Source organism: Mastigoproctus giganteus, chromosome 3, assembly GCF_048544385.1.
Source record: "Mastigoproctus giganteus isolate SK-2022 chromosome 3, ASM4854438v1, whole genome shotgun sequence".
NCBI classification, from domain to species: Eukaryota; Metazoa; Arthropoda; class Arachnida; order Uropygi; family Thelyphonidae; genus Mastigoproctus; species Mastigoproctus giganteus.
The window spans coordinates 134,161,819-134,180,583 of NC_143577.1; the positions used below are offsets into that span (position 1 = coordinate 134,161,819).

At 39.6% G+C, this 18,765-nt stretch overlaps 1 protein-coding gene across 3 annotated transcripts in view; it reads right to left on the reverse strand.

Moving 5' to 3' along the window:
• Positions 1–18,765, reverse strand: part of LOC150088279 (atrial natriuretic peptide receptor 1) — a 1,689,763-nt gene that overhangs the window by 508,755 nt on the left and 1,162,243 nt on the right. For all 3 annotated transcript variants that reach the window (XM_090369441.1, XM_090369442.1, XM_090369440.1), the window contains one exon: positions 10,403–10,471. In XM_090369441.1, coding sequence (XP_090225567.1) covers positions 10,403–10,471 — 69 coding nt within the window. The remainder of the gene's footprint in view (positions 1–10,402; positions 10,472–18,765) is intronic.

An 18,765-nucleotide genomic window follows, 5' to 3' on the forward strand; every position in this document is an offset into this window, starting at 1 on the left:
TACTATTATCGTTACTACATTATGTCATGGATACGGTAGATATATAGTTTGAATTATATATTTAATCTTACATTTAATCTTGTTTTAATCATTAAACTACGTTCTCTGTCGGGTCAATGATGATTAATATATGCTTACATTTATAATTTATTTATAATTTACTTATATTTTCTTACTTTTGATTCTAAAATATCTAAATTTTTTAATTTCTATATTTGGTTTATATTTGGTTTAGATTTAAATTACTTAGCATATATTGATCATAACAGAAACAGAGAACTTCTTGTCGCTTTTTGCCTTCAGTCTGGGTGGTTGGCCCCAGTTGAAGTCATTTGGATTGTGGGTGAAAAGCGATATATTTTTTTTTTTGCATTGTCTTAAATCCCTGAAAGGTATTATTTGATTGATTTACTTTTTCTATTATTTTCTATATTATTTAATATTTTATACACATTATGGTTGTAATGCATGATTGCCCTGCAACTGCATTGCCCCATAATATTAGTTACAGTTACAGTCGTTATAATTATTAACTTTCTTTTTTACTACTGATATATATATATATATATAGTGGCGTAGGAACGCCTTGGCATTGGGGCAGGTGCCAAGTGTATCAGAGGGGCGCCACTGACAGACCATATCAGATCTGTGTCAGGCTATTTCGACACCCGAGGCTAGCTGACAAAATGGCGCCCCTAGATGTCGCATCAGGATGAAAGAAGAGGGTGGGGTGAAAATTAATTTTTGCCAAATGGCGTGTTTTCAGAGGGCGATACAAGCCTCCATGCATCCTTAAATCTGAGTGCATAGTGCATAGCAGCATACATCTATTTGCCGTCCAGAACGCAACTTTTAAGGGACCAATCAGGCGACAGTATCATCTGTACATGCTCGAATGCACAGTACTTCGCCATTCAAGAACTGTGTACGTTCTGAGATACTGAATAAGTTTGAAGTTATAACTAATGTGAATATACTGTTTTTGTGCTATACAGGGTGTCTCAAAAATATTGATACAAACGTTTAGGGGAGTTAGATAACATCTAAAGGAATGTGAATCGCATTGGAACCCTTAAACGGAAACGTCACGGGAAAGTAGTAGCAGAGACACAAGAAGCAGAAATGACACAAAGCAGTAATTAGTGGCAAACATTTATTTGACATAATATTAACAATGGAGTACGAGATCGCTGCATTTCATGATGTTACAACAGATGCTCGAAGGTTCCACCATCAGACGCGAGGCTTGCATGACACCGCCGCAGCATGGTCGGCGGCGGACACGGTAGACCACCCCTGCAGTTCCTTTGACAGTAGCAGCAGCTCAGACAGACGAGTCTCGCCAAGATATCCATTTCCCATTTGCGTCTCCACAGGCGCTTCATACACGATAGTTTGAGGGCCTCCCCACAGAAAGAAATCAAGGCACGATAAATCAGTTGAACGTGGGGGCCAGGCAACGGGTCCACCACGGCCAATCCATCGACGCCCAAAATGCCTGTTCAAATGATCACGAACACACCTTCCATAATGGGCAGGCGCCTCGTCATGTTGAAACCAAATATTGCGTCTCACATTTGCTGGAACATTTTCAAGTAACCCTCGTAGAACTTGTTCAAGAAAGATCTGATATTTAGAGGAGTTCATGCGAGATGGTAAAAGGTATGGGCCGACTAAGCAGTCACCGACGATACCTGCCCACACATTTATTGCGAAGCGTTGTTGTGCCGCATGGGGGCATACACCTTGTTGGTTGTCGTGATCCCACACAGGAATTTTGTGCTGATTGAATAAGCCTTCCCGAGTGAAAAAACCTCATCCGTGAACCAAACATAGGCTGGAAAATTCAAGTCTTGAACACTTCCTTGGAGAAACCACTGCGCAAAAGCCACACGTGCAGGATGATCTTGGGGAAGCAGTAACTGAACCCTTTGGAGATGAAAGGGGTGTGTAAGGAATCGTCGTGCCAGACACGCTGTACACTGCAACTAGGCTCTCCTAAGGCAGAGGCAACGGCACGTGTGATGGTAGTAGGATTATTCTGAACGGCCTTCAACACACTTTCTTCTATGGCGGGAGTTCGCGTCGAATGTGGTCGGCCTGTACTACTCCTGTTACCACTAAATGACCCATAAGCGCACAAATTTTGAGGCACACGCGCAAACAAACGGTGGTCAGGTACATGTCTGTCTGGGAAGCGTTTTCCATAAATTCGTTGAGCGGCTCGTCCATTGCCCTCTGCTAATCCATACACTAGGTGCATGTCTGCCAGTTCACAGTTCGTATATCGATGCATGCTCTTCGTGCGGCGATTACCGCGCCATCTACCGATTTACGGTAATTCTTCCGGTTATGGGTTCCTATGCGATTCACATTCCTTTAGATGTTATCTACCTCCCCTAAACGTTTGTCTGCGCGGGTAGCACAGTGGTATCGTCACCGTCTTTCCCTCACCGGGTGGAAAAGGCCTGGGTTCGAATCCCTTCGATGACGCGAGGAACGTTAATGGGCTTTTTTCACTCCGTGGCTGAGTTTGTTGGTCTCAGGCGTAGTTAGCAAGGTTTTTCTTCCCAGTATCTGGGGTGTTTTCGTCTAGCAAAACAGGCAAATCAACCATAGAACATACGCAATTTACAGACACAAATACGGGTTAATGTATTTAATTACGGGTAACCCTATAATAATAATCATTTTTTTTTATTCCCCTAAACGTTTGTACCAATATTTTTGAGACACCCTGTATAAACAGATGATCGTGAATATTGTGATTTTTAATTTAGGTGATACAGAAGCCTATGGTAGATATATGCTGGTCTGTAATTAAGTCAAAGGCAGGCAAAGGTAAATTACATGAAATCTTTGGCAAAGGATGCAAAGAGTAACTTACGTAAACTTTAGAAGGAAGGGAATCAGATTGGTCCATTTCATGTCGAGGGTTCAACTGTTGATGATTCTGCTTAGGTAGCTAACAAACTGAATCAGTATTTTGCATCTACATTTACAAATCAGGAGTTATTCTGTGAGGGGAATGTCGGAGGTGTATTAAACCCTATAGCAATGAGCTAAATGATTACTTATTAAATGAAAATTTTATTATGAGATCCAAATGGAGCAGAAATTGTTGAAGATAAACATAAGAAAGGCACTTGGGGTGGATTGGATCTGTCCAGTTATGTTGAAGGAGGCAGCAAAGGAAGTAAGCAAATCCTTAGCCGTAATTATGGCAGGTTCCTTGGACTCAGGGGAAGTACCCATGGACTAGCGATGTGCAAATGTGACCCCAATTCTCAAAGGAGGATCAAAGGGTGACACAAGTAATTACAGACCTGTTAATTTAATTTCTGTTCCAGGGAAAGTAGTGGAGGTACTGGTTAAAGAAGCATTGCAGGATCATCTAGACAAGACTTCAGTTATAATTCAGACACAGCATGGATTTGTTAAGGGGAAGTCTTGTCTGACCAATTTGATTGGATGAAAAAAATTATTTTGATATCATATACTTGGATCTTAGAAAGCTTTTAATACTGTTGCACATGGAGGCCTAATGTACAAATTGGAGCAGTGTGGCATTAAGAGCAAGTTGCTAGAATGGATAAAGGGATGGTTGAGTGGGAGAAGATAGTGGTAATCAATGGACAATGCTCTTCGTGGATTAATGTTATTGGTGGAGTCCCCCATGGTTCAATGTTGATTCCATTGTTGTTTTCTGTATTTATTAATGATGTTGATGAGGGTATATCACGCTTAATGTCTAAGTTTGCAGACGATTCAGATATTCACTTCAGCGAAACAATAGATCACCCTTTGTTGGGGTACAGGAAAACCACTCTCCCATAAAACTCTAACAGGGTGCTTACAGTAGAAGATTGACCATAGCCTATTGTCCAAATGTTGAATACCCTTGATCTGCCCACTGGCTATGGATACACAGAAAGTAGTTTACCAGCTCGACTTCTCGGTATGCAGCAGTAGTAGTAGAGGTATGTGATACAAGAAAGCAAGCTTATTTAGCATCAGACAAAAAAAAAAAAAACATTTAACACATTCATTCTCTCTAAACGTTTGTCGAGTTCCTCCTTGAATTTATTTAAGCTATCAATTTTTATAACAACAGATGGAATTCTGTTTCAGCAATCAACTACCGCTGGCTAAGGCAAATTTCCCCACATTTATAATATAACTGTCTTTTTCAGTTTGAATTCATGCTCCCTCAGGATCGTAATCTGAACAATAGGAAGATCTTAATCCCATCAGAATTAACGTACTCAACCAATTCAAGACCTTATATACCTCAATCAGATCACCCCCTCGCAAGTGTCTACTCTCCAGAATTTACAAGGCTCAAGTTCTACAATTTGCAGCACGTTAGCCTTTCTTTCCTCTTACCAATCGTGTTGCATTTCTCTCTGCTTGCCCAAACAGCTGTACATCCTTCCTAAACTGAGGTATCCAGACCTATTAGTATTACTAATGGCAGCATGGTGCTAGAAAGCTTATGGCTTATGCTGCACCAGCCAAAAAAAAAAAACGAATTAAACAATGATAAAAAAAATAATAATAATAATAATAAATAAATAATAACTCAAAGAAAGGGAAATTAAACCTATAATCCTATGCACTTCCCTCACCCGAAGGTACTATCCAGATAACCTTTCAATTTGCCCAAACTGTCAGCCTCTACCACCCATGTAGGCAACTTATTTCAGTAATTTATAACTCGCTGGCTAAAACAAAACTTCCTGCAGTCCTATCTAAACATTTCCCCCCGTAACTTGAATTTATATCCCCTAGTTCTAGCATCATTTATAATTTTTAAAATGTCGTCCTCATTAATTTTACTGTTGCCTCTCAGAGCCTTAAACAACTCAATCAAATCTCATCTAAGGTCCCTAGGTGCCGTCTCCATACTTGAACTCAGTATTCCAAGTTTGGTCTAACAAAAGCCTTATATATTGGGATTATTACGTCCCTATCTCTACTTGCAAAACTTCGATAGCTCATCTGAGCATTGTAAACCTGTTTACAATGCTCAGAGAATTTCATGTCTGACCGTATCGTAACACCCAAGTCCCTTTCCTCCAGTACTGGGTTTAGTTGAACTCCACCAATTGAATAAGTTATTTTGGGATTACTGTTTCCCAGGTGTAATACCTTACACTTTGTTGGATTAAAAATGGCATAGCTGCCATTTTTCTAACCATTCCTGAAGTCTATCTAGGTCTCTCTGAAGAAGCTCAGCTTGACAGTGATCATTAACTACTCTACCAATTTTAATATTATCTGCAAATTTAGACTTCACGCCTTCTATCCCTTCATCGATGTCGTTTATGAAAATTAAAACCAACAGTGGTCCTAATACTGATCCTTGGGGTACCCCACTTCTTACATCAACGCAATCTGAGGAATAGCCATTTATCACAACCCTCTACCTCCTGTCCTGAAGCCATCCTGCTATCCATCTAAGGATTTTTCCAGTGATTCCAACCTGTTCCAGCTTATAAAGCAACCGCTCATGTGGGACTGAGTCAAAAGCTTTGTGGAAATCTAAATATACAATGTCCAAATTATTCCCTAAATGCAGCTCGTGAGTGACCCCTTCAAAATAGCGAACCAGATTTGTTAAACATGATTTTCCCTTTACAAAACCATGCTGAGTATCCTTGAGAATTTCAGTTCTATCCAAATGATCCTGAATTCCACCCTTGGTCATTGCCTCCATGATTTTCCCTACCACTGACGTCAGACTGATAGATCGATAATTTCCCACTTCACCCTTAGAGTTACCCTTATGTATGGGAGATACATTGGCAATTTTCCAATCCAACGGAATCTCCCCAGTGTCTAGTGATGCTCGCATAATTAGCCTCAATGGGTCAATGCACTCACTTGCCGCCTCCCTTAAGATTATAGGGTATATTCCATCAACTCCAGGAGCCTTACTTGCCTGTAGGCTCGAAAATTTTTTCATTAAATAATCTTGCAAAATTTCAATATCATTAATTACATATTTTTCAACTTCACTCCCACAGTTTCCCAATGTCACAAAAGGTTTTTCAGACCTGTACGCAGTTCTCAAGGTGTTGCCTGACCATTGCCTTATACAAGTGGATAATCACCACCTTATCCCTGCTTGCAAAATTCGTGTATATCATTGACAAGATCCCGACCTGCTCTGGCAGCCTGTCTGCACTGTTCAAAAAACTTCATAATTGACTGCACATCTTTTTCAATTTCTACCATCCTAAGTATCATACCACACAGTTGGTACGTTTCTCTCGGGTTTCTTTTCTACCCATATGCAGTACTTTGCATTTGTCAATGTTAAACTTCAGTTGCCACATCTCAACCCATTTGCCTAAATTTTCTAGATCCTGTTGCAGTCGCACACTGCCATTACTGTCATTAACAAATCTGCTATCCGTTGTATTATCTACATACTTGGACATTAAGCCTTATATACCTTCATTAATATCATTGATAAATAAACAAAACAACTTTGGGCCCAATACTGCACCCTGGGGGACTCCACTAAGAATATTATTCCACAAAGAGCAATGTCCATTGGTTACCACTCTCTGTCGTCTAGCACTCAACCACTCTTTTATCCATTGTAGTAACTTGCCCTTAATACCATACTGCTCCAATTTATTCCATGTGCAACAGTATCAAAAGTTTTCTTTAGATCCAAGTGTATCACATCAAAATTATTTTTTGCCTCCAGCTACTTTGTGACCACATCATAGTATCCAATCAAATGTGGGACAGGAAGTTGGTAGGTTTTACGGGTACCACTAAGTTGCCGATGGTAACCTTTTAAGCCAAAGAGATTACCATTGTGCTTAGCAACAGCACTGTTGCCTAAATTTCTTGAAGGAGAGAGGGGCGAACAATGCGTACCCAGTTAAGTCTCTCGTAATCCGTTAACCACGTAATGTCATATAGAAAATTTTCTTTGTTCTACAAACACTATTTTAAATGTAATTGCGAAGAGGAATTCAAAAAAAATTCACTCAACAGGAAAATCTGGTATAAAGAAGTTCATTAAACAAAGGTCAGTCTGTACTTATTATTTATTATGATAATTTTATTTACGCGCCTTTTTATGATGGTTTTAATAATTATTGTAAAAAGGCGCGTAGCCACGAATTTGCCAAGGGCTCCAGAAACCTAGCTACGCTTCTGTGTGTGTGTGTGTGTGTGTGTGTGTGTGTGTGTGTGATGTTTATATCGATCTGTTGCTGTTATTTCTGAAATTCCGTCAATACGTTCTCGTCCAACTACACACTCCCATCTTCTGTGCCAACCGTCAACACTTTTTTCGATGCGTAGAATTCCCTGTTGAATGGAATATACCGTCTAATTCTTCCCTATATATAATTGTCTTCAAACCACTCTATCACATCACTAGCTTCCCTCTGTAAATATGATTTCAAAACATTAAATGCTTGTGGTATCTTACCAGAAGGAATAAATGCAAAAATCACACAAATGTCAAAACAGCAAACAATTCTTCATCGGTGCCGTACTGAGATGCCAGTCCACTCGCTTGAATTTTTTTCCAAATACTCCCAGTTGGAAAAAAAAGCATACCTTATTAGACATGTTAGGGAACTAACCTTTGGGGGCATTTATTGCAGCTAATTCCAGATATGGTCTCAATTCAATTTCATTTTGTTCGGCAAAGTCAATCATATCTTGAAACAAACGTTTATAATTTACTTCATTCTTATTTGTCATTAACACATAAACTAAGGGAAGAATTCAATACTTTTCATTACTGAAGGGCGCATGTATTGTATATAATTGATAAAAAAATTGCGGGCGCGGTTTTAAATGTACCATCCATAATCCAATATTGAGCATACATTAGGCGTTGAATATTTACTTTTGTTATTAAAAGAAGAATTCTTTCCTCTCGCACTGCAGAATCTTTAACAATAAATTATATTTTCTTCTTATTATTATAATAAGAAGAAAATGGGATATTATTTCTTGGGGGAAATTTTTTCCTGTTAGTCTTTTCAAAATATCCTGCCGGCGCCCATGCTCCCTAATGTATGTCAAAGAAATTCGTGAAAGTACAGCTAATAACAAATACCTGCATAATTACAGTTTTAGTTATGCTAATGATATTTATGACAAATGTTACGCACCTGCCAAAATATATTACTCTAAATTTTCGTATTCTGACAGTATTCTTATTTCAAGTTATTATTTTATCTTTAGCATTTCAGTATTATATCTATAATCATTGCTCAAACTCGCTATACAAATATCAAATTTCGACTTGAAAATTACCAATTAAATGCAATATAATAAAGTAAAATTAATTACCGTAAGTCGTTTTTATTTGCTGATAGTATTTTAAAACTGTTTGTTTCTGTAATAGAAAACATGATTTTCAAATCGAGAGAGGTATTTGTCTTTAAAAGTTTTGTTATTTTTATATTCTTTCTATAAAATTAAATTAATGCGATAAGGTAAATTTTTACTTACTAAAAATATATAGAATTATATTTATATATTTTTTACAATATAGTAGATATTATTGGGATTTTCGGCTGTCGGGATTTTAGATGTAGGGATTCTGGCCATCGATCGGCTGTCTGCATTCTGGGCCAGACCTAGAAGGCACATTGCTGTACACGGCTGTACAACCTGTACAACCTGTCCATCACTGCCATGGATCCATCTGATCTCCGAAGAGTGCCGTTTTATCCTTCAAACAGATTCTAGACGTAATTTTTTATGGAGACAACGAGAAATGCGGTAATATTAGAGATGGACAGGTCCTCTCCCGAGGACCTGTCCATCACTGCCATGGATTCATCACGAAGTAAATTTAGCATTATTTACCTTTAAAAAAGACATGCTGTGTGTCCTTCAGAGTGCCATATCTATATATAGCCATATCTATAATGTCCATGGAGTGCATTCTTAATCTTTGTCTAAGATTTTTACTAACAATGAAGTCAGTCTAACCGTTCTGCAGTTACGAACTTCACTCCTATAACCGCTTTTATGTACTTGCGATATATTGGCACTTCTTCAATCCAAAAGAATCTCCCCTGAGTCCAAAGATGCGCTCGTAATTAATCTCAATGGTTCAGTACATTCCCTCGCTCTCTCTCAAAACTACAGGGTATATGCCATCAATTCCTAAAGTTTTACCTGCCTTTATGCTGAAACATTTTTCTAAGAAACCATCTCTAATTACGACATCACTAATTCCATATAGCTCATTCCATATAGCTCAGCCTCACTCGCACAGCCCCTTCGCAGCATGAAGGGTCTTTCATCAGTTAAGATTGTGTTAAGATGGATCAAATCAAGTGCACTCTACGCAAGAAAGCCTGTGGTTTGTATTCCATTAACCCCAAACCACCTTAGAGCTCGTCGCAACCTGTGTCATGAATATGTGACCTAAGAGCCCTGACAAATGGGATACGGTTCTGTTCTCTGATGAGTCGCGTTTTAGCCTACAAACAGATTCTAGATGTTACTTTATATGGAGACAACGAGAAATGCGGTAACATCAGAGAAAGGGGCACTTACGATAGAGGCAGTGTTCTCGTGTGGGGTGGAATAGTGATCAACGGTCGCACCTCTCTTCATGTTTTTGGTAGCTGCGCAGAGGTACCGAGAACAGATCCTCGAACCTTACATGCTCATTTTTAGGGGTCAGTTGTCCCAGATTTTCTTTTCATGAACGACAACGCCACTGCAAAATAGAACTCAAGTGGCGGAGGAAACTGAAGATATTCAACAACTGCTGTAGCCAGAACGATCACCAGATTTAAATCTGATCGAACATGTGTGGGACACCCTTGGGCGTGGCATTTCACCCCGACACTCAGCTCCTCGGTGACTTGGTAAGCTGTGGTGCTGACCACGTGCGTCCTTGAGAGTGCCATAGAATAAGAAGAGGTGACTGCGCTGGTGGAAGAATGGAACTTGTTGCCACAGAATCTTATAGACACCCTTGGTTCTATAAGATCGAGCATGGTTCAAGGCTGCCAGACCTGTTTAGCCGTTGGAGTTGATCATAGTGATGTCATGTGACCATATTTTCGAGCATCGTGTATTGATTTTTTTAATGTGACCTTTTGTTAATTCTTATACAACCCCTATAAGTGTCCCTTATACCTCTCCGAAATGTCTCGCTGTCTCCTCATTTCATCGTTATTCTATGATACCCCAAGATACCAAATCCCGTTTCATCGCAAGCTGCACAAGTTACACTACGTTTTATACGTATTGTGTTAATTTTGTAGAGCAGTGTAGTAGAAACTAGATTTGTCGAATGCTGTTAGGAGCTACTTCGTTTATTCGTAAGAACTGGTAATAATGGCATTTGGGTTTTAACAGTGGTATCTATAAAATATAAAACAGACATACTGACCTTGTATACATCAAAATTTTCGATGATTGAATCAAAACAGGTGTACAAATCATTGAGGAAGTCCACAACCTGTGAAGAATTTAAATACACTAATGTCCATAAATAAGAGAATCAAACACTTAAAATATTATACCGATTACATTAATGCTGTAAAAGTGAAATATGGCAACAACATGCTGTTATTTTACAGATGAACAACAGTATGCCGATTAAATATAAAATTTAAAACATTTTCGGTGAAAGGTACTATACAGGGTGTTTCAGTTAAACGTTTCAGAACTTCTAAGAGGGGTAGGGTACATCCTGACAACTCGAAATCATATAGCAATGTGGGGTCGGAAATGCTTTCCTGAAGCGGTATTGTACACAGAAGTCGTCGTGCGACGTCGTGCAGCACAGATTCGATTTTCGGTCAATGTATGGGCCGGTATTATGGGAGATCACCTCATCGGACTTTACCTGTTACCGTGTCGTCCTTGATCTACTTGATCTTTCTACTTGATCTACTTGATCTACTTGATCTTTCTGCAGCAAGTATTGCCACAACTTTTGAGAGATGAACAGATTTCTGCATCGACGCAACAGACAATGTGGTTCCAACACGATGGAGCCCCTGCCCATTATAGCGGAGATGTTCGTAACTACCTGGATGTCACATTTGGTCAACAGTGGATCGGACGTGGTGGTCCCGTGCGTTGGCCTGCTCGGTCACCCGACCTATCATGTCTTGATTTTTATTTCTGGGGTCATATGAAATCGCTAGTTTATGACAGCCCTGTTGACAATGCTGAGGAGCTGGTTGCAAGAATCGCAGTAGCTGCCGAAGAAATTCGAAATTCGCCTGGAGTATTCCAGAATGTTCGGATGTCCATGCGTCGGAGATGTGAGGCGTGCATTGTAGCCCGTGGAAGAAACTTCGAACACTTACTTTAATCCAGGTACCTTTTTGTGGTGCTTCTGTGTACAACACCGCTTCAGGAAAGCATTTCCGACCCCACATTGCTATATGATTTCGAGTTGTCAGGATGTACCCTACCCCTCTTAGAAGTTCTGAAACGTTTAACTGAAACACCCTGTATATCACGATTTTTTTACTAAATCACGTCTACTGCTCTTATTTTTATTTCAATATTGCTGAGCAGAAAATATCATTACTATAATCATTTGGCATTGACTGCAGATCATTTGGATGATTTCACTGACAGGCTTTGTAACTTCTCAGAATTGTCCTTATTACCATTACTACCCCCCTCTAATATTTGTTATTAAGATATCAGTTGTTATCATATTACATTTCAAGGTTTAAAAAAAAATTCAATTTATCAATTCAGTATTTTTTTATTATTATTATCAGTTTATTTATCTAACACCACTGTACAGACATTATCTAGGAGGGTGGCTAATATAGACATCCTACAACAAATTAGATGGCAACAATGAAAATCAGAAAATACATAAGAATAAATGCATCAACAGTCACTTGACACAAAAACCGTTCATTACAGATGATTAAGAGTACATAGGCACAAATTCCACAGAAATGTACACTCTCCTCTTCGTTAAATTTGTAGTGTAGTATACATGTCTGCTGCTATCAGCTTTCTGTAGGCTTTGTCATGGCAATACCTATTCGGGTCGATTTTGAAATCTCTAAAGAGCTTCAGAGTATTGGCAGGACCATCCGTTAATCCCTCTGTATGAGGTAGAGCGCTTCGGAGACTATGGGGGGTAGTAGAACCGGGTCCTAGGGCGTGGTCTGACCACAAGATTATCAATTTTTGCCGCATCTAAACTCCCAGTCAGAAGATGTGCAAGAGTGCTGATGTTACGCATAGTGACCATCTGTAACAATGGAGCTACATTTAAGTTTGTATACAGTATGGATTTTGAAATTGCAAAGGGCTTTCCGGCAATCCTATTCAACCACCGGAGCACCCAGTATTCCACGTTGAGGAAACTTCCTAATATAGGTATTTGGGGCAGAAGACCAAATAATGGAGGCATAGAAGGAAATAGGAACAATACATCTTTAGATGTATTGGGTCACTAGTTGTTGATTCCAAATCCAATTATCTCCTGTCTTACAACCCAAATGGCAGCAAGAGTTTTTGTTCTGGTGGTCTGAAAGTGCCTTTTAAAGGTAAGGACCTCATCCCACGTCAATCCAAGGTCAGTGTAGGTGCACACTTTCTTAATCTGGGCTCCATTTATAGAAAACTCAAATCTATTCTTTATCTTCTTATTTGTTATTGTCAGTTGTGCTGACTTGTCAGAGTTTAGCCATAAACCTATTTTACCTAAGTATAAACGTAGATCATGAAGCTGAGCGTTAGCGTGGGAATTGAAGTCGGACACAAGGACAAAATCTTTTCAAGGGCAGATAAGGAAACACTATCAAAAGCTGCCTTGATGTCAAGGAATATGATATCAATTTGAGCCTTTTCATTTAAGGCTTGTTGTTCTCTGAAAAGAGTCTCCAACAAATTAGTAATAGTGGATCCTCTTTATACTACGGTATGGAGGTAGGATGGCCTGTGTGCAGAACACTGTTCGATTAAAGCAGGGAGGATGGCTTTTTCAAAGAGTTTTAAAAGCGAATAACTGATCGATATGGGCCGAAAGCCTGAAGGGTCTTTAGGGTTCTTCTTTTTTGACACCGGCCTCACATAGTAGTGATTCCATCTACGGGGGGGGGGGAGAGAACTCCATCGTTCAGGATGTTTTGTAATATGTTCAACAATACATCAATAATATAGGTGCACAAATTTTTAAAATAAAAATTGGGAACCTGTTGGCGCCGATTGTAGATTTGTTTGGCAAGGAATTAATAGCATTGGTGATATCTTCTCTAAAAACAGTGACATCGGATAATGATTCACACAAACACTGCCATTAGCCAAAAAATGTTGTGCCATGTCTGTCCTCCGACCTATATTCTTGATAATTTGTAGCTGTCCCTTTGCCTGGTAGCCTTTCAAAGCATTCTTTAGCCCAGTGTCTAAATGTAGTGTCATCCATTTCAAATGTAGTAGACTTTTTTGCTGACAATTCGTTTTGAATGTCGTAGTTTTCTTAGAATCTGTTCGTAGCGAGCAAGTCGTTTCTTTTTCGAGAATATGGCTCTTTTTTCTTATAGTCCGTGAGGCTTCATTAATTCCGGAATTTCTCCATTTCCGATAAGCCAAGATTAAAACCTCGTTGAACCACGATTTGGTTATGTCGGTGATTCTTACCTCCTTCGAGGCACCCAGGTCAGAAATTAATAAGAGCTGTTCCTCAATCAAATTAGTAAATTCTTCCACCGGTTTATTATAGAGAGCATCCCAGTTGTAGGTCCTAAGATGTTCTTAAATAATTTCAGGTATCAAACTTCAGGGAGTATATTTTCTTGGTTTGACTTGTTTGCTAATTGATTTATTGCTATTGGATGAGGAAATATCACAGCATATTGGGCAGTGATCTGACTGAAATTTAGTTTGAGGGATGACATTTTTTGTTATTCAGATTATGATACAATAGGTCCAAATACTGCTCTCCCCTAGTCGGAAGCGTACCCAGTAGGGTCAGTCCTAACATTTCTAAGGTTGCACCAAGATGTTCTTTATCACCTCCACCACTCTTTTTCTTTCTGCTGTTCCTAATAAATCTGTAACAAGAAGATTGGGCCAACAGATCCAGTTGTCTGTTATGATTTAGCCAAGTCTCCATAATACAGATGAAGTCATATTCTTCGAGGTGAAGGAAGGTCTGTAATGTATGCAGCTTGTTAGCAATACGTCTAGCATTCTGAATAAATAGGCAAATGGGCTGGATTTCTCCGTGCGGGGGATTTTCTTTCTTTAGTTGCTATAATGGTTAATGCATACTTTTTGATTTCCGCAAGAACGCTGTGTTCTTTTCCCGAAATATTTTAACTAACGCACGTAGTGGCAAGTTATTGTATGCAAGGATCAGATTTAGGTCATCAGGTGAGCATGTAATATGACGAATAACAAATGACGAATATGATGGATGCCTCGTTTAAGAAAGACTTTCTCCCTTGTTTTTACGGCCATAACATTGAAACTCCTTACCAAGTGACCATCTATAGAGAGGTTTACATGCGCCGTATCTGCATTAACAGCGCAGTGCGATGATTGCATATGAGTAATTATTCCGCAATTGGCTGCTGTAACCATTTGAATTGGAAGATGTTCGGAAGTTGGTTGCCTTCGATAGCTTCTAATTTTGCTCGCTCCCATTAGTCTTCTGGGATGAGGTTTTCCTTATATTCTGGTTATTGATTTCCGCATACGTCGGGCTGGAACAATTTTCAGGACACACCATATCAGTCTCACACAAAGCGGGAGTATCGGTGGGAGACATACACTGTGGTAAGAGAAAGGGAGAGGCCTGCGTTGGAGCCTTGGACTTTTTGGTGAGTAATTTTTTACCAGGGGCTGTTGCTCGTAATTCTGTCATAGGTGGTTGCTCAATGATTCCACTTGTTTCTACAGGTCTCTCAAAAATATTGGTACAAACATATAGGGGAGGTAGGTAACATCTAAAGGAATGTGAATCGCATAGGAACCCATAACCGGAAACGTCACAGGAAAGTAGAAGCAGAGGCACAAGAAGCAGAAATGACACAAGACAGTTAGTGGCAAACATTTATTTGACATAATATCGTTATTATTATAATCCTTTTTTATGTAACCCCAAAAAGGAGAGGTATTAGAACCTATAGTACTTAGTACCGTGCTTGGGTTGGAGGTTGAGAAGACGAAAGAGGATATTTGTTGATATTGGATTTGAAGTTCTGTAGACTGTAATTTTCAGGAAATACCTATGAAGGAAGGTTGTTCCAGAAAACAGCAGTTGAATGAATAAACGAGGAAGACGAAAAGTTGGTTCTGTGGGTTTGACGTTGCACAGTAAATGGATGTTGGCTGGTGGCGGCACGTGTTCGGACTGTTTTGAAAGAGAGAGCGGGAATTATAGAAGCCAATTCAGAAGAACAGTGCCCATGGAAGTGTCTGCAGAAGAGGCATGCAGCAGAAACAGTACACCTATGAGACAGCGAGTGGAGAGACTCTGTTAGAGATGAATCATTAATTAACTTAGCTGCCTTCTTCTGAATGGAATCAAGCAGCCTGAGAGAGGTTTTGGCGGCACCACCCCAGTTGTGGGAACAATATTCCATGGCAGGGCGGATTTGCGATTTATACAGAGTGAGCAGCTGTTTGGAAGAAAAGTAACGCCAAGAGCGAAAGAGAAAACCAAGTTTTTAAAATGCAGAAGAAGCAATATTTTTAATGTTTGTTTGTTTCGTTGGTTGGTTTTTAGGAGCATTAGCAACTAAGGCCATATTGCCCCGGGGGGATATGGGGTAGCCATTCCTTGACCTTTCCGCACCCTCCGTATTTGGTGGTCAGGGGCTCGAACCCGGTCTAATCAAGAAGCGTGTGTTATGCACTGCTGCTTTGGCCCACTTGGCTACGGAGGCGACCAATATTTGTAATGTGCTTGTGCCAAGAGAGATTAGAAGTAAGGGTAATCTCCAAAAGAGATATATCACTTTGCCTAGAAATCGGAGTGTCACTAAAGATAAACATAGGAGCAGAAGAATCCTTTTTGCGAGATATAAGACAAGACCGAGTTTTAGAAGGGTTGAAATCAACTAACTTGTCTTTGCCGCACTGGAGAATTAACTGAAGATCGGCATTTAAGGAATTGGTAGCAGATTTTCGAGAAGTTGAAGCTTATTGAGCAGGACAAGGTTTCTCAAAATGGAAATTGGAATGCAATGTGTTATCATCGGCAAAACAATGAATGGGATTTCCAGTCAATGGAAGGTCATTAATATACAAGAGGAAAAGAGTGGGGGAAAGAACCGAACCTTGGGGGACACCGGCATTAGTGGAGAAGTTAGAAGACAGAGAGCCATCTACCATCACCCTCAGTGAACAATCAGAGAGAAAACTGGATAACCAATTACTAAAAACAGTTGATAAACAAAAAAGATGGAAACTTGTAAACTTGTTTAGAAGACCTTTATGCCAAACACGATCGAAAGCCTTTCAGATGTCAAGAGCAACTACTTGTGTTTCAACGAACCTTTCCATTGAATTATTCCATAAACATAAGCCAGAATATCACCAGTGAATCGACACTGACGGAATCCATACTGGCGGTCGTTGATCAGATGGAAGGTTTCTAGTTAGTTTATGAGTTGGTGGTTAATTGATTTCTTCATTAATTTAAAGAGAGTAGTAGTAATTGCAATGGGACGATAATTGGATGGGAAAGAATTTGTCACCCTTTTTAGGAACTGGCTGGATAAGAGCAAATTTCCAAGCAGAAGAAAAAACATCTTTGGAATAAGAAATTGAAAAAAAGGCGACAAAGAACAGCAGTAAATTCAGGAGCACAGGTTTTGAAAACAAGTGGAGAAACACCATCGGCACCTGAGGCTTTCTTAGTATCAAGATTCGTCAAAATCGTTTTGACATCCATTTGACGGAATACCCCAGGAGGCATTGAATGGAGCGTGTTGGGAATGGTGGAAGGTGTTTTACCAAGATAATTTATACATGAGTTGAAGGAAAAATGGGATGCTAGTAGCTTCACCGTTGGTTGAAGTGACAACAGAACCATCTGGTGTGGACAGAGGTGGGAGCAGAGATAGGTAAAGGTCTCGGGCAATACCTTTGGGAAAAGACCAGATTGCTCGGCTACCTTTAGAGCAAGAAGCAAGTTTTCTACTCTTAGCCTGTTCAAACTCTAATTTAGACTGATTAATAACCGCTTTAAAATTGTTGGGAGCTTTGATGTAGGCAGAAAATAAAACTGAAGAATTAGAAACAAACCAATCACGATATGCAACATTTTTCTCTTGAATAGCTTAGCACATTTATTGGAAAACCAAGGTTTAGATAAAAGACGAGATTTTAAAGTGGAGTGTGGAATAAAGGATTCCATTCCTACAAGAATAATTTCACTGACACGATCTGAGCAAATGTTGACATCAGAAGTTTTGAAACAGTAATCCGACCAAGGAAAAGAAGAAAAGAAGTCTCGCAGGTCATCCCATTTTGCATTCTTGTAATGCCAAAAACACGAGGTTGGGAATAGCCATGAGATAAAAAGGTTCCATTGGAGAAGAGACAATCACCAAGTTGTGATCTGAAGTGCCTAAAGGACCTCTCACTTCGACTGTGTGTTTAGAAAGGCTGTTTCTGAGAAAAAGATCAAGCGTATTGACTGTATGATTAGTATTGTCCGGTTTTCTTGTAGATAAATGAACAATCTGTGCAAGGTCATTTGTAATTGCAAAAGCCTCAGCATCTCGACCAGCTTTGTCGGTGTGAATAGAAAACGGCAACCAGCTGGAGTTGTGAACATTAAAATCACCAAGCAAAATTACCTCACTGTTAGGAAAGTTGGACTGGAGAAAGACAACCTGCAAAGAGAGCAAGTCAAAGAGCTCAAAGTGATTAGTGGGGTTGGGAGAACGGCCGAGACAACAGGTGAACTTGACACAATGAGGTAGTCAGATTTTAAGCCAGAGAAGATCAAAGAGAGGAGATTCCAAATTGCCAAGTCTCTGACAGGGAATATCAGAACGGACATATGCACCAGTACCACCTTTGAGGCGAAAGGAATCATACAGCGAATAATTTGGGCATCTGAGATGAGCAGTAGTTGAATCAACCGATAACTGAGATTCTCTCAGGAAAAGTACATGAAGTTTTTTAGACTGCAAGTGGAAATGGACATCATTGATATTAGAATTGAGACAACGCATATTTGTAAAATGAATTAGGAAGTGCATGGGAGGTTTAGATCTTTTCGCAGATAAGCTTGCTCTATTAGTTTCACAATTCATGGTATATTCAATAGTAAGAAAAATTGGGTGGGACATGCAGTATGAAGTAATGAAATTTTTGGATATGGCATACATATGGTAAGAATATACCCCGATCCTTAACATAACGTGGCCTCGACAATGCGCCCCGAATACACACTACTCGGAGTCCCTCCAGTCACTATCTGGCAGATTAGATGTAGCAAGATTATACACTAGCTGATCCAGAAGCCCTCAATAGAGTTACCAATAGGTTCGGTACGGTGTACTAACTAGCGGGCGGCGTGCGAACACTGTTTTAGAGCTGTACCTTCGAAATTTAAGAAATATTGGATCTCGCCACGATGTTCATCATAACCTCAAAAGTCATCAATCATACTGCATGATGAAAGGGACAGGGAAGGTTTGACCGGAACTTACCTCTACAGACTAAACATGGGTTCCACCACTTTAAACCTCCAATAAGCAAAGTGGTGGTATAGCACCGGTTGATAAGAATCATCTACCACCTAGACAA